The sequence below is a fragment of the Gouania willdenowi genome, chromosome 10, assembly GCF_900634775.1.
Source record: "Gouania willdenowi chromosome 10, fGouWil2.1, whole genome shotgun sequence".
Classification (NCBI taxonomy): domain Eukaryota; kingdom Metazoa; phylum Chordata; class Actinopteri; order Blenniiformes; family Gobiesocidae; genus Gouania; species Gouania willdenowi.
The window spans coordinates 17326045-17350912 of record NC_041053.1 but is presented as its reverse complement, the minus strand read 5'-3'; the positions used below and the strand labels follow the sequence as shown (position 1 = coordinate 17350912).

Sequence of the window (24868 nt, the reverse complement as noted above, 5' to 3'; positions counted from 1 at the left end):
GGGGTATGAAGGTGTAGAAGACCTGTGAGGTAGGAGGGGGCGGAGCCTGGTGGTTAACGGCTTTAAGTATGAGGAGAAGGATTTTGAATTGGACACGGTAAGGGACAGCGAGCCAGTGGACATTTTGAAGGACAGGGGTAATGTGTTCGTGTTTTCGGGGGTGGGTGGGAGGCGTGCAGCAGAGTTTTGGATGCATTAAAGTTTATGAAGGACTTTGGATGATGTGCCGAACAGGATGTTATTGCAATAGTCGAGTCTAGATGTTATCATTGCATGAATAAGGGTTTCAGCAGTAGAAAATGAGAGTAGTCGACGGAGGCGGGCTATGTTTATGAGGTGAAAAAAGGCGGTTCTAGTGAGCTGAGTGACATGGTGGTCAAAGGAGAGCTGGCTGCCAAAGATGATTCCAAGATTTTGGATATGAGGGGAGAGAGAGAAAGTGGAGTGGTCTATTGTGAAGAAGTTGTGACTAGTATAGTTGTGTTGTCTATACTAGTTTATAGTATAGACTGGGCATGTCTTAACTGCTCCAGGAGCCCCACCCATAATCAAGGCATTTTTTGAATTTCCCTACAAGTGGCAGGTCAGGCGAAAGCAAGGGTTTAGTTTCTCTTTAAAGTATGACAGAAAAAAAAAGTCCTGGCCGGCCTGAGACTCAATACTCAAAGTTTACTCAAATATAAGTTGTCATGTTTTGATGTCGTCAAATTGTCTGGGACACATTTTAAAAGGTTCTTCAGTGGTTACTAGTATTGACTATTCATCTTACTTAAAATATTTAGGATTTTAGTGTAATAGTACAAAACAAAAATAACCAAACAAAGCGGCCGCTTCAATAGACAGTCACATGCGAGTAAAATCACTGTAATGATACCATATTGGCTACAAAGAGAAATATCTAAGTTTTGAGAAACTGTGAAATGTTTTTCAATATTAACAGAGTTACGGTAATTCAAATGTGCTCTCTGTGGCACGTTCAGGGTCAATGGGAAACTTCCAAAAATTAGAAAATCCCCCCAGACAGGATATAGAAAGAGGACATGTCCGGCCTGGTTAAAACCAGACATATGGTCACCCGAGTTTATGGGAATAAAGTATGTACTGCAGTATCTGTTCAAAAACCTCAACACTTCTGCTATTGCTAAAGGATAGTGAAAATAAAGACTATCAAACCTGTCTCTTGTGGGGTCTGTGGAGAGGGCGTCTCCTGGGACAGCGTGGTCCAGCTTGAGTCTTCATCCTCTGAAGGACTTTCAGGAGTCAGATCCATTCTTAGGCCCACTTTAGGTGGCCCACCCTCAGGTTGAGAGTCTGACAGGGCAGGAACAGCCTTGGTCTTAGTGGGTGTGCTTTTCTCTGAAGACCGGGCCTGTTTGGGAGACGATGGGGGATACTGTTGCAAAAACTGGTTTTCATTGTTGGGATGCAATTCCACCTTGATCACTCGGGGCTGGGAGCTTCGAGGTGGCTTTGCAGGACTGCGAGGACTCCCTGGAACTTGGGCAGGGATCTCCTCACGGAGCTGGGATGGAGTCTGATATGGGAGGTGGTTGTGGCCTTCCCACTCTGGGCTGTTGGTAGAGGAAGAAGAAGAAGTGGGGGATAGAGGAGCTTCAACGACCACTGGGAGTAGAGGTGGTCTTGGTGGTGGTGTGGGTTCATCCTCCTCTTCGTCCACCTCCACCACAGGCTCCACCTCCTCCTTCTCCTCCGGGGAGCTCTGCTTGCTGCTGTGTTTCTCCTCCTTGTGGCTCTCCCTTTCTTTTGCAGAGCTGGCCTGCTCCTTCTCCGGTGACAGCTGCAGCTTCTTCTCCTCCGTCTCTTCCTTGTTTCCTCGATTAACATCCAGATCCCAGCCTTTGCCTTGGTACTCCAGGAAGCTCTTGGTCCTTCTACGAAATGGAGGCAGCTGCGAGTTGTCTTTTCCAAACTCCAGCCAATCAGAATCGAAATTATTGATGGGATCATTGTGAATCTTGCTTTCTGTGTTGGCTCTGCTTAACTCCAGTTGTTGACTTTCTGCTCTTCTCTGCATGTTGGCACCATTCTTTGCCAGTTTGGGGTTGGCCGTGTTCGAGGAGGACGAACATGAGGTGTACAGGGCCGAACTAGAGGATGACTTGATTGGGAGCCCTCTTCCCTTGGAGACAGGTTGATTCTTAAAGCTTAGGCTGTCTCCCATCCCAGCAACGCTCCGCAGGCTGGTCATTGTGTGCCTCTGACGGCTTCTGGGCAACGTAGCTGAACTCCCAGTTTCCAAAGACTCTTTGATGACATCACGCCCGAGCAGCTGGTTGTACGATGAGCGAAGGCTGAGGGATTTTGGAGGAGTGGTGGTAGGGCCGCTGCGATTGACTAAACCCACACCACAAGGGGAGGAGCCAGAGCGTGAGAGGGGAGGGGTTTCTACTGACGTCATGGTTGATTGGACAAGCACTGCAAAGAGAGAGCTGATTGGAGAAGAGAGACACTTTGTGAGAGGACGTTCAACACAAATTTTAGATACAATCTATTCAATGAATTTGATGGTATTACCATACAACATTTATACAGTGGGCACAGAAAGTATTCAGAGCCCTTTAACTTTTTCGCTCTGTTTCATTGCAGCCATTTGCTAAAAAAAAAAAAAGGTTAATTTTATTTCTCATTAATGTACACTCAGCACCCCATCTTGACAGAAAAAAACAAATGTAGAATTTTTTGCAAATTTATTAAAAAAAACACCAACTGAAATATCACATGGTCATAAGTATTCAGACCCTTTGCTGTGACACTCATATTTAACGCACATGCTGTCCATTTCTTCTGATCCTCCTTGAGATGGTTCAGCGCCTTCATTGGAGTCCAGCTGTGTTTAATTAAACTGATTGGACTTGATTAGGAAAGGCACACACCTGTCTATATAATACCTTACAGCTCATGTCAGACCAAATGAGAATCATGAGGTCAAAGGAACTTCCCAAGGAGCTCAGAGACAGAATTGGCAAGGCACAGATCTGGCCAAGGTTACAAAAGAATTTCTGCAGCACACAAGGTTTTAAAGAGCATGGTGGCCTCCATAATCCTTAAATGGAAGAAGTTTGGGACGACCAGAACTCTTCCTAGACCTGGCCGTCCAGCCAAACTGAGAAATCGTGGGAGAAGAGCCTTGGAGAGAGTTAAAGAGGAACCCAAAGATCACTGAGCTCCAGAGATGCAGTAGGAAGATAGGAGAAAGTTCCACGAAGTCAACTATCACTGCAGTCCTCCACCAGTCTGGGCTTTATGGCAGTGGCCCGATGGAAGGGTGCTTCTACTCAATGCTGAGCAAAGGGTCTGAATACTTATGACCATGTGATATTTCAGTTTTTCTTTTTTAATAAATTTGCAAAAATTTCTAAATTTCTGTTTTGGGGTGCTGAGTGTAGATTAATGAGAAATAAAATGAACTTTTTTGATTGATTTTAGCTGCAATGAAACCAAGAATTAAAATTTTAAAGGGGTCTGAATACTCTCCGTACTCACTGTATAATTATAGCCCTATAATTTCCACGTTAACGGAATTGACCAATGAAAACTGAATCCACCGTTGAACACAGAAACAGACATAATGTGAATGAAACGCCATCATCCTAAGGGGGATATGCTTTTACTTGTTTCCTCACACAAGTTGAAAACTAATATTTTCTGAAAAAATGTATAAAATATTTCTAAAAAATAATGTTGAAAAAACAGAATTTGGGAAAAAATAAAATGGAATTTAAAGAAAAATCAAATGGATTTCAAAGGCCCTATACATAATGTCGATGTGTTTCATGCAAGCTGGTACCAATGACCCCCTTCTTTAGAACAGAAATACTGTGAAGCAGCGTTTTCCTTAATGCCGTCCACACCCTCTGCTGTGGTTTGTAACTTCATCATTTTACTCTTTTTGTCTCTTTCCAACCACCTTTCCTAAAGTCATTTATCACTGCTATTAATTACTTTACATACGATCACAAACCAAAAATTAAAATATAGCTTTTTCGCAGTGTTCATTTTGAAACCAAATCTTATTTAGTGTTATTAGGTGTGTCCCGATACTGCTTTTTCACTTCCAATACGATACAGACATTGAATCCTAGTATTGCCCGATGCTGATATTGATCTGACATGACATCAGCACAGATCATTCATACCTTTGTAGTGTTTAATGTTGCGCAACAGATATAAGATATCAAACAAAGAACATTGGTCAGCAAAGGTAAGTAGGAGAAAAATGTACCCATTTATTAATAATGAATGGGTTATATTTATTTAACCTTAAAGATAAGAATATTCAACAGTTGATTAAATTAGAAGACCCTAACAAATAACTTTAATAAACCCAATCAAAGCAATATCTATATCAGATATTTTAGATGCAGACTGATATAATCTATAATCTCAATACCCAGAACAGTATGGAAAGCACAGTTAGATGGATTGCTGAGTCCCCCAAACCCCAGGCCATTATCTAAACAAGCCACACAACAGCGCTCACTCACATGTGCTGTCCCTTACAGGAGAAAAAGCCAAAAGTGGCACATATTGTATAGCCGTTTGTTAATAAATGTGCATGTTTGGCATTTTTCATCAGCAAATTTAACCCAGAATTGTTAAAAATATTGAGATTTATATCAAGATGTGAGTTTTAGTCCTTATCGCCCAGCCCTAATGGCCAGTATTTATTAAACGTGGTAAAAAAAAACAGTGAAACTGTGACTTGGTTACATCGTGCCAAGTAAAGTCAATGCATTTAAGGAAGCTGTGTAATCAGATCCAACACATGAGCAGCTGTAACTCAAACTGCTGAAGAAGTTAATGCTGCTTCTGAAAGAAGAGGCTTCAGAATGAAATGTACGTTTCTGATCTCATGACCAAAGACAAAGTCGGAATATAATTTTCTCCACCACTTTACTCCTACAGGATTTTATCAACACCCTTACGTGCCAATATTCTCTTATCCTCACATCTCGTTTTACTTGAAGTGTCAGCACTGCAGTGTTAAGGAGAAGAACAAGAAAACAATACATCAGATTTATTAAAGCTGGAATACATTAGCATGCTATTAGGAATGAGTCAGCCTCCTGATGTATTCACTCAGGACGGGCACTCAAAGCTGTAAGACGGTCTGCAGAGAGGGAGAGGATGAGCTAACCAGTTCAGCCTCTCTTATCTCTGTGTAGATCAAACATGTGATGCTCATCAGTGACACGAGGATCAGTAAAAGGAGAGCAGCAGAGAGTAAAAGAGAGAAAGTGACTCAAAGAGGTTTTATTACAACTATTGATTAGTAATGACAGTTGTTCTACCTTGCCTCAGGGCTGTTAGGTATCATTCTTAATATCTCCTCTTACCTCTCCCATGAGCCTGGGTAATATATCGATAGTCAAGATGTCTATTTTGGTGATATAGAAAATTAATATATCGCCTACAACTATGGCTGGGCTATTTTGCCTAAAAAAATTTTAATTTTATTTTATTTTTTTTCAATGCACTTAAAAATGACTGCAGACATCATATATAATGTCAAAAGTGCAACTTTATTGCTGTGATTGTCCTCAAGAGTTAAAATGCATAGAACAATCCCAAAATAATAAGTAAATGAGGCTCTGTCGTTCAACAATTTCAAGCTTTAACCCAGGTTTAAGCAAAAGTGCAACAGCAACTTCACAGTAGCTTAAATTTTCTGATTAAGAAATCAGATAACTGCATATTTTAACATATAACATTACAATTAAAAAAATAATAAACTCTTCCCTTAGCATCTCAGCATAGTGCGAATCAAACATTAAACATGCCTGTGGCGAAGGGTAAACAAATGTAAACAAAGAGGGGGTTGGTAACATCGCGCTACAGTAACCCACAGGGACAAATCGCAAAAAAGTCAAAAAAAATAACTGGTGAAAAAATAAATAAATATTAATAATAAAAAAAAATTATTTCTTTTTTTAACTCGAATTTGCAAAACAATAATCGTTTTCATCTACAAATTCTACAAATTTTTTGCCCAGCCCTACCTACAACAATAGCTTGTGTATTAAAAAAAAATTATGTAACCAATCTGTTCATAATAAATGGGTCAGTTTTTCTCATCGCTACTGTTGCTGACTATTGTTCTCTGAGTAACATCACTTGATCAAGCATTTTCTAACACTACACACTACAAAATAAGTAATTATTATGTGTTTATTAAAGAACAGAGAAAAAAAAAAAAGTATGTATGATTTATGCTGATATCGGCTCAATACTGGCAGATACGCAAGGCTGCAATATCGGTATCATATCGGAAATTAAAAAGTTGTATCGGGACATCCCTAATAATAAGCTACATTTTACAAAGGAGACTATTTACTTACCACTGAAGAAATCACATAAAAGTTACATGCTATTTAAAAAAAAAAAAAAAATTCCACTTTAAATTCCACTCAATGCTTGAGACACAGTTACTAGGGTTTTAGGAGAGCTGCTGTTCCACATGAAAAATCATATGAAATTATTGAGAGGGTACTTATGAGATGAAAAGGGGGTACACATGCAGAAGGGGTTTTTTTCTGTGGTCAAGCAACTATTAAAAAAACTCCTAAAGATGAGTAAAGCTCCTATTTGTTAATATATACTTTTTGTTATTAGGTGCACTGAAGAGGGTCAGGTAAAAAAAAAAAAAAAAAAAGGTTTGATTTAATGTCTGATGGTGAGGAAACGTGTTTTTGTTTTTTTTTTTTTTATTTCCTTGGCTCATACTGTATACGCTCAAAGCTATTAAATTATAGTCAGGAAGCTGAGAACAAGATAATAAACAATGTAGTAGACATCTTGAAACATGCATTTTATCATAAACGCAGATCTCCAATAACACTGCAGTCATTATTGGTAGTGTCTGAGGCAGACAGAAATGTGTAAAAGCTGATTATATAAATACATAAATAAATAAGGACAACATCCTGAGTATAAGGAACAATCTATACAGATAACCCCCCCACCCAATTTCCTCCTCTCCTTCTGTCACTGAGCCAGACGACAACAACAACACTTCGGTGCTGAACTCAACAGGTACCAACTATGCACTGATCTGAACTCCTGTGACTCATCAAAACACCAGCAGCTTTCCCTCTATTATTGTCATGTAAATAACCTCGCACTTCAACTCAGGAGATATATTACAAACCATGATCTGAAGCTGAAAATCCCTCGCGAAAAAGATCAATAACCAGAAACCAGTCTGATCTTAAACAGTGTGGGGGATGGAAGAGGGAGTGGTGGGATGACACAGCAGTTTGCAGGACGCTCAGTACACCCAGAGGTGGTTAGACTGTTGTCTTCCATAAATCCCATGTGCTCTGTGACAGCAGAGGTCACTTATGGATGCAGGAGATGTTTGCAGCTGGTTAGAGCCACATCCTGGTCAAACCATTATCTCCCAGTCTGTTACTTAACTTTCCTGAAGATAGTGCATGTCTTTGATGTTTTCAACAGTTTTATAAGACATGGTTTAAAATGACAACGTACATCATCATTTTCTGATTACTTTTCATTAAGCAAACAGAGCTGGGTATCCATTGAGATTTCTCAAAACTATTACGATTTGATTCACAACGGCCCGATTTGATTTGATTCGCGAAGTCATTAGTTTTTCCAATTTGGTTAAGGATATTTCAGTCATTACTAATTAGACCCGCACAATTAATCACATTTTAATCATGATCACGATTTTGCTTGCCACGATTAAATTCACCTGATTGTCAGCAATATTTACATGTATAATACAGGCTCTGCACTCTGTAATTATGTATTTATTCAGGTAGCCTTTGGTAAATTTTAATATATTGGGTTGATTTTTTTAATACACTTTTTTTTAGTATAATAACATTTTTAAGGTGCATTTTGCACTCTAAACTGTACACATATTGTTTCTTTAAAAGTAGTGAAATAAAAACACATTTTTCCCTAACATGACAATAATTGTGACTACAATATTGATCAAAATTATCATTTTGGCCGTTATCGTGCAGCCGTAGTATCAATTTTACTTGAATATGGAAGTGATCTAATGCTGCTAATAGTGGAAAATAACTCTAGCTTAGTGCAGTATTGAAAAATATCTAAAATTATTTAAATATGTCTTTTCTACCATGTGTAATATCGAGCAAATTAGAGTTGGGCGATTTTGCCTGAAAAAAACATCTCTGATTTTTTTGAAGAAAAATTTTAGTTTCGATTCTATTTTCAATTATTATTTATTTTTTTAAACTCGAATTCGCAAAATAAAAATCCTTTTTATCTACATGCTCAATAAATTGATTACATCGATTTTTTTTTCTTTAATTTTTTTTTTGCCCGGCTCTAATACAAATATTGAAATGTTTACATTAAGAATTGAACCAGCAACACTGCATCAGACATGACGTCTCAATTGATTAATTTTAGGATATGATGAATCGATATTAAGACATTCGATGAAAAATCAATTCAAATGGATTAATCGATCATTCATAGAAACAAGTGCTGTAAAGATGAATATGATGTGTGTTATTGACAGGGATCTTTGGGTGTATAAATCCATTTTTAGTGACTTGTCCTCTTTCTTAAATGTCAGAGCTGCTCTTACTTCCAAAGAAGGAAAATGCAACAGATGAAATCACACGAAGAGGCCGAGATGAACTTGAGAAAGTCGATGATGTCATGGGTGGAGTATATCCTCGCTGCCCGCTTTTTGGTGCTTTCCCTTTAAACTCCCTCTCTAACACTTCACAAGCAGGTTTATCTTTAAAAACACCCAGAAACCAGAGCTGTTCCACTGGAGATGTCCTTATTTACCAGGCGGATGTGTTTTAATCAGAATAAACGCAGTAAATATGTAGCACCTCTCTGTCTCTCTCTCTCTAGCCACATCCCCAGCGCCGCACAGGGAGGACGGGGAGCATCTGTTCATCCACTCACCGATGCTGCTTCGCCCGCTTCCCTCAGCGACGCACACCACAGCCGCCTTTAGGAGCCACTCCGCCCGTATGAGTGAGTCTCATCACACCGGCAGCACTTCCAACAGGGCTCGGTGCTCACAGGCTGTGTCTCTGCGCCAGGGAGGAACCACGGAGAGGCTCGGCTCGGTTCGGCTCTGCTCGGCTTCGCTCGGCTCGGTTCGGGGCGGCGCTGTGGAGCGCCAATCAGAGCTGACCAATCAGAGCCGCAGACGCAGGACGTACAGGCGCGCGAGGGAGCGCAGCTGGTATGAGTGATGTGATTACTGTTTAACTATGATTACTCAGCTAATATACAACTATATACTTCTTCATCGGAGTGTGACGTCATAAAGCAACTGTTGACAGAGGTTTCCCCTTTTTCTAAGCTTTCTGTGGGAATTTAAATAATTAATCAAAACTTTAATTTGTCCTTTATTTATACAAAAAAAAAAAAAAAACAATAATAAAACAAACAAACTGTGACAATATATAACAATATTTTTTAAAGTGGAATAATGACTGATTGACCCTTTTTATTTATTCTTTGAATTGTATATGGATAATTCTTGCTTGCTTGTCCCCTTCCTGCATCTTTGTATAGTGTGCACTTCTGACTTGTTGTAAATTTGTATTTTTCAAATTAAAACAAACAAAATAATATTCTAATACACAAAGTTAATGTTAAGTTAATGAGATTTAACTTCAGCAGTGTGAAAGTAGTTATGTGTCTTTATATTATTCAATAAAAAACAAGTGGGTTATTTTTCAATCAAATAACTCACTTCAATTAAAAACAAACACACCTTTTTATATTAAAGAGAACCTTTTTGACACCAAGTGAAGCATGTTGACAGTGATACCATGATCTTTGATTGTTTGTAAGGGAAGGACCATACAATGTTCACAATACCATAGACCAGACATGGGCAACTGGGGGTTTGGGACCCACATGCGGCCCTAGGCCTAATTTAATGCGCCCCCCAAAGTAAACAAGTCCATAAATTAATAAAACCTTGATTTTTTATTTTTTTTATTTTTTAATTCGAATGGACAGAATCACAATATAGGGCAGCCCACTTAATTTATTCGTGGTGTAATCTTCTCATTTATGAAGGAACTAAACTAAACTAAATTAAATGTAAAACTTTTTATTTTTATCTCAAGTTCAAATTCAGCGTCTTTTAACCATCTAACAATCCAACACCAAAACACGCTTTTAAAATTAAACATAACTTGACAGTGATGTTGTTCCTGAACTTGAGCCCTTCAGAGAAAATGCAACTTCCTCTTATCCCTATATGTTAAACACATAAATAAAAGCTTTACATTGTAGGGCTGAAAATAACAAAATAAAGAAATGGATTTGAAAATTAAATAAAGCGTTAGAACAAATTATTGTTCAAGGAAATGAGCGTTCTGGACAGGATGGTGTTCATTTGGAGTCTCCGAACAACCAAATGTGGATAATAAACAATGGAATAATAAACGATAGAATTTTAACTTAAAAAATAATAATATAATATATATATACTGTATATCCTCTTCAAAATATACACATATGATGTTAGAATGTATAAGAATATATTGAAAGTGCTGAGAAGGATGTTGCTGGTGGAATTGTCATGCAAAACAAATGGAGGAAGAAAAAATGTTTTATAGATGTGAAGAATGATATTAAGATAACCAGTATTAAGGATTTTACTGCAAACAATAGATGTTAACAGAAATTCCTTAAGGTCAAAGGAATTATTTTTTTACCTGAGACATATTTTAGAAAATCTTGACGTTTTCAACGAATGAAATCAATTTTAGAGCTCCTCAAGAATTAATAAAGTCCTTAATTTTAATTTGTTTTTTGCCTTACTTAAAACAGATTTAGACACTCATTACTATTCACTTACTGGATCATAAATAGCTGAGCAGTGACAGCAAATTCAGCAGAACAAACATCTAAGAAAGGTGTTCTAATAGCTTGTGTGTTCTTCTATAGTTTATGCGCTTTTATTAATGTATGCTAACTTTATTTTGTTTAAAGTACACCTCAGTATTTCCAACATTACAGCTCATGGATCTAATGGTTGCCCAAAAGCATGCGGATACAAAAAAGTAGTTTCTTAAATTCTTAAGGTGTTGTGGACAGAGGCGGGGTTTGCACAGTATTACATTGACTAATTGAATGTAATACTGTAACAAATAGAAATAAAATTTTTACATTTATCCTCATGTTTATTAATGCAAGAGAATGAAACAGATCTTGTCAATATATTATTTTGTCTGATAAATATTAAGTTTTTGCACATTTTGACTGAAAAACCTAAAAACCACTGGAGTAAAATTTAGAGATGTTCGATAGCTTTTTCCCAATATCTGATATTGTCCATTACTTAATTTCAGTTATTAAGTGATACAAAGTATTAACCCCACCCCCACTCAGTGCTAAATTAAACCACCACCACTACAGATGCAGACATGAAGGAGATGCCAACTGATATTACATTTATTGGCACACATATCTAGTCTGATGTTTTAGGTGGAGTGTGGACATTATGAGAAGTGAAAACAACCAAACAAGACACAGCAGCTTTAAAACTGCTTTTTATTCATTTTTTTTTAACTTGCAGTACAAAAATTCCCCTCAGTGGTGTCTTATTTCTAACTGGGTGCACCACAACAAAGTGTGCGAGAGCAACACGTTTTCTTTTAGAGTTATTCCCACAACATGAAACACAAGTTCACTTTAAATGAGCGTAAAACATTTAGGGATAAACCTGCCACAAACAGCACTTTATCAGTTTTACTGGTGTACAGATTAAAGTGCAGTTGAAATGTCATGTTTTTCTTTTTTGTAGTGGTAAAAATGCCTTGTTAGCTTCAAGATAAGTTTACCTTAAAGGCACCTGCAACACTTTCCAAACATATAAGAAACTTTATGAGATTAAACCCTAAAAAAACTTTAGTAACAAAAGCTGAACTATCCAATACTCACATCTTTGTATAAAAGCTTAGAAACAAATATAATGCAAACACACTGTGACCTACTGTACATCCTGGTAGAAAACAACCTTCACAGTCTCTAATACGTTCCTCAGTTTGATTTGTTGCCCCGTTGGTTTTTATCCGACTCCCACGGTCCACTGGCAGCTTCCTGTCTGTGTACTGGGTGTAAGAAGGTGGAGAGGTGTGGATGACAGAGGCAAACACAAGCTCCCAGTGCTACAGGAGTGAGTCAGCAGAGGCAGAGCTGCAGCCTGTGGGGTGGACGCCACAGTGACGCCGGCCATAGGGGACAGAGGGTGCCTGATCTGAGAGTGGACGGCAGAGAAGCACGGAGCAGAGTGGGTGGTTCTCAATGTAGCACCATGTACTGGGAACAAAACAAACCAGATGGTGTCAGTGGGATATTATAATTATTCTCTAATGCAGTGTTTTTCTTTTGGTTTAAAAAATATACCAAGGCACACCACCAACAATAAAATGTTAAAAAAAATGAAACTTTGTTAACAAGATACAGTCATTGTTATCAAAGTGTCTTGAAAAGGAATCAAATAAACACAAAGAAAAAAGTTATCATGGTCTTTCATATTTAGTTTTTCGCATAAAAAGTGCAACTAACAATCTTTTGTATCTTTATAATAAATAAACACATTATCATCAATAAATAAATACATAATAGATTTATAGAATTCAATTTTGTTCTGAATTGTTCAACGTTAAAGGAATCCTCCACTGTTTTTACAAATGTGGCCTAAAACCTTTGAAATGTCCTTACTAGAAGATCTATGCCTAACAAAACACATTATTTTGCACCATATTTGTTTTATTAACTTTTAAAATGGGACTACTGATGGGGAGTGGTGGCCTAGTGGTTAAGGACGCTGGGCTTGTAATCGGAGGGTTGCCGGTTCAAGCCTCACCTGGGCCGTCACTGTGGGATGTTGAGCAAGTCCCTTAACCCCGAACTGCTCCCCAGGCGCCGCAAAAATGGCTGCCCACTGCTCCTCAGGGATGGGTTAAATGCAGAGGAGGAATTCCATTAATGTAGTAACATTACATGGCCAATTAAAGGCGAAAGCCCCGATTTAATCTTTTAATCTTTTACTTTACCCTGTGCGCCGCCATGTTGAAATTACATCTTTGGTGGCATGATTAGCCCATTTTAGTCCATTGAGCAGAAGAGCAAAAAATCCGGACTTAAACCATAACTTCAACCATTTCTGACAAGAACACTGGTTCTTCGCAGCAGACAGATTCAACTTGGGCCGACATTAACAAGCTGCAGTCGATCCTGGTTGCCTGTATTTACATACACGGAGCTCGTCTTCTTTTCTTCATGCAGTCTACAAAACAGTAGATGGAACTGTCGCCCCCTGTGGTCACAGGTTTTTTCGGCTCACAGATTTTGTTTATCAAATTATCAAATTTTGTAAAACAAAAGAGGTTTACGTCGACTTTCTTTTTTTTTTTACTTTTATTGATTTTTAGAGCAACCCAAAGCAGCACAAGTTGTTATTTTGACTGAAAAAGCTGCTAAATGATCCTGAATGCTTCACCTCCTAAAGAACTCAATGGACTAAAATGGGCTAATCACGTAATCAATGACGTCATTTCAACATGGCGGCGCACAGGGTAAAGTAGTCCCATTTTAAAACGTTAATAAAAAGAATATGGTACAAAATAATGTTTTGTTAGGCATTGATCTTCTAAGGACATTTCAAAGGTTTTAGGCCACATTTGTAAAAACAGTAGAGGATCCCATTAAGAGTGTCAGATTTGATCTAAAGGTTGTTATGGAGGGAGGTGATGTTCAACAATGAACCAAATCTAGTTTATTAACAAGAATGATGAGAACTGAGTGGCAGTTGTGTGCCATCTTTTTAATTGTTTTATCTTTTATCGCTGTGTTTCAGATAGAAGCAAACATAAGCTCCTCATCTGTTCCTCCTCAGAGTGAGTGCAGACCTAAAGCACAGCAAAGTACACATGCGGTGCTTATAGCGAGAAAAAAAATCCTATGGTATACAAGATTTTTATGTCTATCAAAGTTAAGGTCGTTTTATTTGCACACATCCACAGTGGTGGGGGTCTCCTCTCCACTCTGACCTGCAGCTGAGGTTGGGAGCTGCTGTGAAGCTGACTCTCTCACTTTTGGGAAGGACTCATAGCAGCACAATGGCATATTTACACACAATAATGAATTAGTTTTAAAAAATGTTTTTTTTTAGACCAATTAGGTGAAAATAAATAATTTCCCAAGGAAAACAAAACCACTGCTCTAATGCACATAGTTCTGTCCTTACCTTTACCGTAGATGTCTTTTGGTGGCGTTAGCATCATCTTAGCCTGCATGTTGCCTGCTTGAGCAGCTCGTTTGAAGAACTCAACTGCAGTGGAGACGTTCTGCTGTACACCAAAGCCGCTGTTATAACAGTCACCCAACAGGAACAGGGCCGTATCATCCTGAGCACAGAAACCAACTTGAGCTAAACACTCAGCATGTTCATGCCCACGAATGGCACTCAGATCAGTCCCCCATTGAAATGCATCATTAAATAACTCCTCTTAATGAGGGCGAGATGTCTGTGATTAATCTCTAATGAAGTCTAGAAGCCTTAAGGACTGCACTCACGCCGCTCTCTGCTGCCATCTCCAGGTACTCAATGAACTTGTAGCCATATTTCAGAGGCTCTCTGGAGTAGACGGAGGCCAGGCAAACCTGAGCCTGAGGACAAAAATTTACATTTTTAAATGCAGTTTCAAAAACATTCACATAGTTCTGGATTTCTACATTTCTAACATTCAATATAAACACAGTGAAGAAAATCACTTTTCCATTTTCTTGCTATTTCGAGATTTCAATATTTTTTTGATACATTTAATGTTACCCTTTAGGCAACATTACACAGTGAAAATGAATTCTCTGATGGTTTTAATACTGACTGATAATCAATTTTAACTCAACAAGTCAATGAAGATACATTAAAAGTGTGGCAATTTCAAATAGGTCAGAAGAAATACATGAGAAAACCAGGAACACGTCGGCATGGGAGGAACAGAGAAAAAAGACAAAAACCTTCATTTTTGTTTTGTGCTAAATATACTAGTTATAGCTATAAATAAATCACTCCATGCTTCAAATAATGTATCTGTATCAAAGGTTTTAAAAACGCTGTCTTTGAAAACTGCTTGTTTTAGAGCCGAGCGGCTTCATTGTTTGGGGGTGTGGAATCTCACAGGTGATCAACATAAACTGCATGTTGGACTAACACTAGGGAGCGAAAGCAGTAGTGCTTATTCTGCACAATACTGATTACTGTATAAAACACTGAGATATTGACTGTACAGATGGGATTAAGAATCAGTGTTCTGTGTAGTAATGGTGCTTATTCTGCTTCAAAGTGATTACTACACAGAACTACACTGGTCATCTTATTAATGGCACATATAAGCCAGATGAGGAGAATATTGTAAGCAAGAGGATATGTCCTTCAGAATTTTAACATTGACAGTGTAAAATGAATGTCGTTAGTGGCAAACAAAAGCAAGATGAAGACAAAAAATACACTGTGAAACTGGACAATCTAAGAATAGCCATTGTTTCCAATTAGTAGTCTGCCTTCATTTTAGTGACTTTTGGGTATTTTGTATATTTATTATTTACATCCCTACGTGATCCAAGGGCTTTCTATAACCATTGATAGAAATGTGTAAGAATGTAGTTGACAGCCCTACCTTAGTGAGTCCTGCTGCAGCAGCTTGTTTTAACAGTGTGATGGCAGTTTCTAGCTCCTCTGAGCTGTGCTGCCCCCTGCTGGTCAAAATAAGCTTTGCATAACAGTACTGAGCCTGTTTGTGGCCACCATCTGCTGCCAGCTGGTAATAATACAAAGCCTGAGGAAGAAACAACTTCATGAAAACCTGTAAATCACACTGAAAAACACCATTTTATCGTCACATTTTAAAATGACAGACATGTAACATGTATTTTAATTTGTTTACTGAGAAATCTCTTTGCACTTATGTATTATCTATTGATTTCAGGGTTGGAGTCACTTAGACTTTTGAGTTACAATTATGTTTTCAGTTACTCAATAGAATTTTCATGGCAATTACAAAGTAAATTACCTAAACTCAATTACAATTACGACAGCAACTGATTTTCAAAATTACAATAGGAATGCAAATTACACCATAATTGTAATTAATTATCCATTACGTGATTACAATCATAATTGTCCCCCAACCCTGATTGATTGCCATGTATTTATGTGTATCATTACTTTATCTTTGATTGATTGTTAGCTTCTGTGTCACCCATCTTATGACAGTGTCACAATTTTTACATTTATGAAACACAAAGGATGTTTGCAAAATATTTAACGTAAAGGCATTAAATGAGAAATAAATATCCGTGAATATTGGTGAACTATAGGCCCAATTATTGTTTTGAATAAGGCTTAATGCTAACCCTCAAAATCTGTTGAAGTAGCGCCTTTGTTAAAATACCTTTTCCCTATCCCGACCCACTCCTCTGCCTTTCTCGTAGCACACTGCGGTGTTAAACTGAGCTTTATTGTAGCCCTGCTGAGCTGCAGCGAGGAAACAGGTGAACGCTTCCTTGTAGCTCCCACTTTTGGAATTTTCCACACCTGCGGCAAACAAAAATGTGACGATGTTAGCAACAGACTGTGTGGTGAAAAAATATATACAGTGAGCTTGTGCCATTCGATCACCAATGATGTTGAGGACGACAGGAACGCTGGTTTCTCCCACATGCCTGAGGTTCAGAGCTGCTGCTGCTAGAAACTCTTCATCAGGCAGCTTCATGTGAAAACACATTGAATGGTAGGAATAAGTCATTTTTACAGATTCACTTTGAGATAAAATGTTCTTTTCTTTTTTTTTTTTTTAAATCATGTATCCAAACTAAAGCCTTTCACCTTACTACTAGATGCATTTTCCTGATTAGCCTCTTCCTGCTGAGAACAGGGTGTTGACAGTGAGGATTCCTCTGTAGATGCAGAAAAGTAACATCAGGAAGAAAAAAATAATAAGGATTTAGAAAAACACTCATCATTCCGTGAGTCTGTAATGCTGCGTTCACACCAAACGCGTTTCGGACGTCAAAATCGTGTCTCACGCCCCTCGTTGGACACTTGTGCTTATTGAGTCAGACGCTTGTCACCAGCGTCGAAGACGCTCTGGATGTGCATCCAAACAAATTGGGAAGAGCGCGTTTAGGGGAGGGGCTTCTCTGTTCCCGGTGGTGTTCATACAATGGATGATATTGTGACGATCAATTACGCTCATAATTGATTGCCACACCAGGTATGATGGCCATACCAGCCTGTCATTGCCCGATCCCATTAGATCTCTGGAGCTAAGCAGGTCTGGGCCTGGTTAGTAGGTGGATGGAAGACCACTGAGAATTCCAGGTGCCACAGTGGGGGACAGTCACCCCAGTGGTATCTGTCATTGTGTCCATGGGCAAGACACTTCACCAACATTGCCTAGTATGAATGTCGTACGTGAGTGAGTGTTTGTGGTTATTGGAGGGGCCGATGGCGCACTATGGCAGCCTCGCTTCACTACTATTGTAGCTGTGGCTACAATAGTAGCTTACCACCACTAAGTGTGGAGTGAAAGAATAATCCCTTAATTCTGTAAAGTGTCTTTGAGTGTCCAAAAAAGCGCTATATAAAATTTATTTATTATTATTATTATTATTATTATTATTATTATTATTCGTATAATTCACCCAGTGACTGAGAAGTGGTGGGGAACATTGTTGTGTGGAAAAGGCTGTGTTTGTGGTCGGATGTATTTTGGTGTGACTCAGTGTGTGCACTGTGATGTTAGAGGGCTATAGAGAAGTGTGGGTGAATGAACGATAAAGTTTGGAGTTCCTTGCTGAACACGCTTCCTCCGACTCCTGTTCATCAGCTCTACATTATCAAGAGAGTGGCTTGGTTTTATTTGCTCCGTTTCTGGATTCACCAGAGCTGCGCCTGGACGAGAGTCGCTTTCAGCGCTACTTCCGTCTCTCCTGTGCCCAGTTTGACAAACTGCTGATCGGCATCGGCGCTCGCATCTCCTACCAGGACCCCAACTACAGGCGCTCTATTCCAGTAGAGGAGCTTGTGTATCCGTCTCTGGTGAATGTTTTCTTTTTCATTATTCTGAATACGTCACGGTTGGGGAATGCTCCTGATTGGTCGACGCGCCGCAATATGCCCCAAAAGTTCAACAACCCCATCTCCAGCATTGAAGGCGGCGGATGCACGCCAAAAACTTGAAATCTGAAACTGTGCAGCGTCCGCCGAGCGAAAACCTTCAAAATGCGCCACACAGGAGGGACGGTCCCTCTGACACTCCCTAGAAGCGCGTCTACCATATATTGTCTATGTAAACCTGACGCTGTTGATGCTTTGGACACGTTTGGTGTGAACACACCATAAGTTATTGTTTAAAATCTAACAAACCAGGTATGAACAAATCCTGTGCAAAGAGTGCCCTCTGCTGGTCAAAGGTGGATCTCAGCTGTTCCTGCTCACTGCTGCTGTGATGACTGTCAGCGCTGCTGCCGTTAGTGGGAGGAGTCTGAGGTCGGCTCTGTATCTCTGGCGCCGCCTGCAGACAATAAACACTCCTCCTGGGCAGGACATCACGCCTCGATACTGCATGAATCAAAAAAAAAAGCACAACAGTGTGAGGACAACATGTGACCTCACCGTGGCTGTGCTGTAGGATTACACAGCTGTGAGAAACACTCACAGATCTCCAGCAGAATGTTGTAGCCACACTTTTGCAGAGTAGAAGGAGCCGTCAGGGCTCCAGGTGTGGGGCTGGGATCAGGACGTGTGGAAAGCTGGGAGTGGACCCTCCGACACATCTGCATGAACAGAACTGTCACGGCACCCTGCAGACAAACAACTAGAGTAAGAAAAACACTGGTATATATATATATATATACATTGTTGTTTTAACTCAAATCATGACAAAGCACCTGTACCTTAGCCATAGCTATGCAGCACTAGGGCTGCACAATCAATCACAATTTTGGATGCCACGATTAAATTAACCTGATCGTTGGCAATATTTACATTTAAAATGTGGGCTCTGCTACATATCAAATCAGGCACTTTCTCAAACATTGGTCAGAGGCAGCTTTGAGTAATTTTGAGTAATTGTTTCCAATGAGTTGTATTTGTAATAGTGTATTTATTCAGGCAACCCTTGGTACATTTTCAATTCTTGGGTTAATTATTTTTTTGGTATAATTTTCATTTAAAGCTTAACTTTGCACTGTAAACTGTTCATATATTGTTTTGTTTTTTAAAGTAGTGCAAAAGAAATACAGATTTTTCCCTAACATGATAAATAAATGTGACTATAATCGTGATTATCATTTTGGCCATAATCATGCAGCCCTATGCAGCGCATTTGAAGAGTATTTCTGTGTGTGATTGTTCTATCAGGGTTCTCACTAGTGCTGTTGAGCATAGAGGCCCCCTACAGTGTCATTTTGATGTGCTTTTCTGTTGTTTTTTTACTTTTTTATGTGCACAGTAATTATGTGTAGGTTTAATACAGTTTTCTTCTTAATACATTTTGAATGTGTAATCCAGATGTTTATAGTGCTTTGGTTGTAATTGATTATTCAATAATTTAAATAAATTCTGCTCTGATTTCCTGCTTCGTGTGTCATTCTTTTAAATAGGCAGATTTAATTGTTTTTAAAGGCAGTGGGAGTTGTCATTGATTATTTTTTTTTTTGTAATTCACATCATATTAATGGCAAGTCCACACATTCGTTCATGTGTGTGTCAATATTTATCCTGTCGTCTGATTATAATATTTGGGCTGATTAGTGAGTATGGTACAATCCAAACCTTCATTTTTATTTTATTTACTGTTTATGTCTCGTGGCACCACCCTGAATAAAGTAAATTAAAAAAAAGGAAGAAGATAAAACATTATTAAAACAGCCTCACCCAACCCACAGCATCCAGCGCTGTGTAATGAGGAAGCTCTGAGTAGCTGGACTGAAAGGTCCTGTTCTTCCTCTTCCTCTCTCCTTCCTCCTCATCCTCCTGCTGCTGCTGCTGCTGGGAGCTGTACCAGTAACACACAGATAAACATTCTTTAAAGTCACTTTCATACCACATGCTGTTGGGTTTAGGGAAGATATGAAATCTGATGAGCAATCCAAGTGTAAAACATAAACAAACTTTAAGTTACCTGAAATGAAGAAGAAAAAAGGTGTGTCTGATTATGGCTGAACGCGCTACTGTTTACTTATAAAGAAAAACTAAAAAGAGAGGAAGTGAGGTAGAGCGCAGTGCATTTTACATGTTGGAGTCTTATTTTTTCAGGAATGTAGGGGCCCTATGTAGGGTTAGGGTCAATTACATTTTTCAGTTACAATTACATTTTCAATTATACATGCTCAATTACAATTCAATTACGATTACAGTGACCAGTAACTCAATTACAATTATATTTTCAATTACAATTATTGAGCCTGAAATAAATAACCTAATAAAAGTTAACCTTCCTCTTGTGATAAATCCTAAATCAGCTGTAAAATACACTAAAAACAATTATCTATCATCTAATTTCTATCCTATCTATTGGTTACCTTGTTAAGCTTCCTAATCAATGAATATATAGGTTTTAATATTTTTGGTGTGGGCATCAGAGCCATTTTTGTGTCAGTATAGCCCTAGATTTATAGTTTTTTTTTTTAAATGATACAATGTGGGAAAGCTTGATATGAAACATATTTTAATAATTGTTAACCACATATGTGTAGAACTGTACAAAGAACTGTAACACGGTTCCCCAGTTTTGCGTTAACTTATAATTGACAATTTTTGTAGAATTTTAATGGCAATTACGAAGTAAATTACCTAAACTCAATTACAACTTATTTACAATTACAACAGCAACATATTAAAAAAATAACAATTAAAATGAAAATTACGCCATATTTGTAATTATCAATTATGCAATTACAATTCTAATTGACACCAACCCTGTTATGAATAGTTAAATATGTCAGTTCAATTTATATCTACCTTTTAATTGGAGCTTACACATGAATTTAAATTACATTTTTATTTTTGACATACATTTTTGTTTGATTATGGTTTTCTTTTTATTATTATTTATTTTGTTTCCTCACAGGAATTAAAAATAACATTTTCTGGAAAAAAATTATAAATATTAAAAAAAAAAAAAAAGTGTGGAAAACAGGAAATATCAAAAAAAAAAAAAAAAATTTAACAAAATTTGGAAAAATAATTAAATGGATTTTATAGGGCCCTAGTAATGGTGCTGGTGTCTCATGCACAGGTTAGAGCATTGGTTCTCAAACTTTTTTGGCTTAAGTACCCACTTTGTCCAACATTTTGCTCAGAACACTATGAAAAACCAAAACTATAAAGCATAATGATGTCAACACACGTTATAAAGAATCTAACTTTGTAAATAGGAGGAATGAAACAGTATGCAGTGCCTCCTGAATATATTTATTTCTATAGTTTTTTTTTTTTTTTTTTTATCATTTCTGGTCACTCCTGTCTGGTGTGGGACCAACCCTGACTCTTTTATTGTTCATATATATAGTTCTTGTTTTAATAAAGAACATTTCATCATTAGAATCAAAATCAGAATCGTTTTTTATTGCAAAGTACATTTACATATACGAGGAATTTGTGAGATAGATGGATAGATAGACTCACTGTTAAATGATGATGCAACCACTTGAAAGGGACTTTTCAAAGAGTAGTAAAGTTTGTTCTGTATCCAAACATCTCACATCAATCACTGTTTGATATGACAGTTATTATAGGCCATGAGATCAAAGTGAGAGGCTCCAGGGCTGGCTGGAGTATTTATTTCTCTTGAAAGATTGCTATTTTCAGAGCGTGTGCCTGAGGTGATAAGAAGCGTACCTGCTGTCAGAGGAGCGCTGAGCGCTAGAGAGCAGAGCCGTGCTGTTGATGACCTCATCCTCCACATGGTGACTCTGAGGTAGTCGCAGAGTGCTGCTGCCTGGGCATCGATGCAGCACTGTGGAGTGGTAGGAACACACTCAGTTTAAGGATTTTAAAGTAGACAGAGCTAATAGAAAAATGTGACTTTTACAGATATTCAAGTAATATTACAGATATTCTTTCGGTGCTAAAGGGGTAATGAATCATTTATTAACATATTTAAGAGTAGAAGGCAGCCAGAAAGAAAGGATTAGCAGACTCCGCCCGCCGCCTACACTTGTGGGTAGCTGGTCAAAAAAAGTACTGCGATTCAATTTTCAGAAAATCGATGTCAACCGTGATACCTATGAATCGATTTTTAACTGCCTTACGATTAATCGTTACATCCCTACAATATATTATTATTATTATTATTATGCCAGTGACACTTTTTCCCCATCTGGTTACAGTTTGTAACAGTGAAATCAACTGTTTTTAAAGCCATATTTTTGCATTATTAAAAACTTATTGCACAGTCGTAATTTTAATAAAACTACCAGATACTTTTTTTTTTTTTTAATCACTCACATATCAAAGTCAAAACAATACAAAACACTTTGTTAAATGTTACAGAATGGTGTTTATACTGTTTATTTAATGCCTGATACCTGAAATACCTTAGAAATAAAATGTTCAAATCATATTTCAGTTGTTTTTTGGGAGCTGATATACATGTGAATGATTGTGTGAGATGCGCATATATCACATCATATCGATCGTTGGCTTGTGAATCGAATCGAAATCGTATCGTGACTTTGTGATATCGGCAAACATATCGGTATCATCATCTATACATATCGTATCGTGATGAAGCTGGTGATTTACACCCTTAGGAACAACACGTGGAGAAACAGTCGTGACTATCAACAGACACACAATGCACAGACTGTGCGTAAATGTAAATCACTGACAACAACTTCATTATTCACTGACATTTGTCTCACCTCTGCCAAACAACCCTTGAACTCTCCACATGGTTCGTCAACCACAGTTGATTTAAATTGCTATCTATAACAAAGTCATGTTTAAAATGTTTTAGGAGACCTTTACGTCCAAAAATGCATAACTTAAGGCTTCTGTGGTTCCTAATCGGTGTGAGTTGTTTCGATTCAGAGAAAAACACCGGGTCACGAGCTGTTTTCCCAAAGACGTCTAACCCGGAAATGGATGTGATGACGCAATAGAGTGAGAGAGACAATCTGGTCTACAGCGACTCTCTGTGGTGAAAAGAGGGACTGCATTATTCCAGATAGCAATAAATTATGCTATTGAAAGTTCAAATATCATCATAACCCTCACCCCCCCCCACACAAAAACAACATACATAACATAAAAATACACTTAGAGTTATAAATAGTTATAGTTATAGAATATTCATACAGACACAAACAAATGTTAATATTTTATGGCATTTTGTTTTAAAAAGGAAAATAATAAAATAAACTGTGCCCCAAAAAAAGTAAATCAAACACAGGTTGTTGGTGACTAATAACACTCAAGCAGAATACATCTGCACATGGTTTAAATAGAACTCAGAATGGTTTCAAACAGAGATTTCTCAGTTATACGGAAGCAGATCAGGGCCAATTTTGATGGAGAAAATAATTTTGGGCAAATCAAGAATCAAATCGAAATGTTGACATTAAAGTTGAAATTTAGAGAATAAAGGTGAAATATAACATTAAGATTAAAGTCCAAATTTAAAATTGAACTCAAAGGGCCAGTTTTGATGGAGACTGCTGTTGTATATGGTGAATTGACCCTAGTCAGCTTTTAGCAAACCTTCGACTATTATCACAATATCACGTCTTTTCTACTTTAATCTCAACATTTGGACTTTATTCTTGATTTGCCCAAAATTATTTTCTCTATCAAAATTGTCTCTAATCCGCTTCCTACAGTTAGGCTACCATTGTAATGTTTTAAAACATATTTGTTTTCTATTTTTCTAACATCTCACATTGGTTTCAAAAATACATAATGATATGATTCACTTTGATAAGGTCAAACATACTTATGATTTTTTTTTTAAATACGTTTTTACAGAAAGCAAAAAAACATACATAAAAGGTTTAAACAACTTATGCTGCTGGACACAGAATTATAATTACGGGGAAAGTGAGACAGAGAGGAAGAAAAAGTTAAAACCAAAAATTCAAATCCATGGAAAAAACTTTCATTTTTAACACTTATCTGTACACCACAGCAGTATATACATTAAAAATGAAATGCTCTGTCGAACATTATATTATATTACACCTGTGGAGAGGTTTGATACAACTTTAACCACACTCTGCACACATGTGAATCTACTGAGTGAATAACCATATGCATTTTGGGTGTATTGTCCACAACACAGGCACAACTCTAGTCCAAGGGATAAATATTCAACACTGCCAAAAAATATTTACTGAACTCAATACATCAAAGCTGTAATTTTAACTCAATAATAAATTATACATCAATATCAGCCCACCAGGAAAGGTCATTTTTATCATTTGGACATGTGACATTCTGGTGTGGGACCAACACTGACCCTTGTATTTTCAGCTCTTGTTCTAATTAAGATAATTTCCATTATTATTTTTATGATTTTCATTTGAAAAATGAATCAAGTTTTATCTGTGGACAGACTGTGTGAGCATTTACATTTCTTTGTAAAGTATCTTAGGATAAGAATGGCGACTAGCAATGAAAAGGGTGACACCAGTCAGGTTTTTTTTGGAAACTCCTCCAAGGCTCATCAGTCATTCCGTGGGGGCTTTTTCTCTGCTCCCCTCGTTGTTCAAACAGTGACGTACACTTTACTGGAAACCATTTCCAGAGGTGGAGGAGGGAGGAGATCTGCAGTGTTGTACTCACAATCCTCCT

General features: G+C 37.8%; 2 protein-coding genes across 5 annotated transcripts in view; both read right to left on the bottom strand.

Annotated features, from left to right (window-relative positions):
* LOC114470890 (amyloid-beta A4 precursor protein-binding family B member 2-like) overlaps positions 1-14066 on the bottom strand; it is a 63884-nt gene extending 49818 nt beyond the window's left edge. For 3 of the 4 annotated variants that reach the window (XM_028459262.1, XM_028459266.1, XM_028459264.1), the window contains exons 1-2: positions 8941-9136; positions 1174-2450 (exon numbers count right to left, since the gene is read on the bottom strand). In XM_028459262.1, the coding sequence (XP_028315063.1) occupies positions 1174-2419 (1246 nt within the window). In that variant the 5' untranslated portion in view covers positions 2420-2450; positions 8941-9136. Of the gene's footprint in view, positions 1-1173; positions 2451-8940; positions 9137-14060 lie in introns of those variants that run through there. The other variant, XM_028459263.1, reaches the window with a different exon arrangement.
* dele1 (DAP3 binding cell death enhancer 1) lies at positions 11527-23148 on the bottom strand. The gene is made up of 12 exons (XM_028459269.1): positions 22942-23148; positions 21917-22034; positions 19952-20072; positions 18732-18876; positions 18440-18634; positions 16898-16968; positions 16691-16778; positions 16464-16606; positions 15690-15848; positions 14587-14679; positions 14258-14417; positions 11527-12324 (listed from the first exon to the last, which is right to left on the bottom strand). The coding sequence occupies exons 1-12, from the start codon at positions 22970-22972 to the stop codon at positions 12074-12076; spliced, it is 1575 nt and encodes a 524-aa protein (XP_028315070.1). The 5' UTR covers positions 22973-23148; the 3' UTR covers positions 11527-12073.
* Between the last annotated feature and the right edge of the window lie 1720 nt (positions 23149-24868).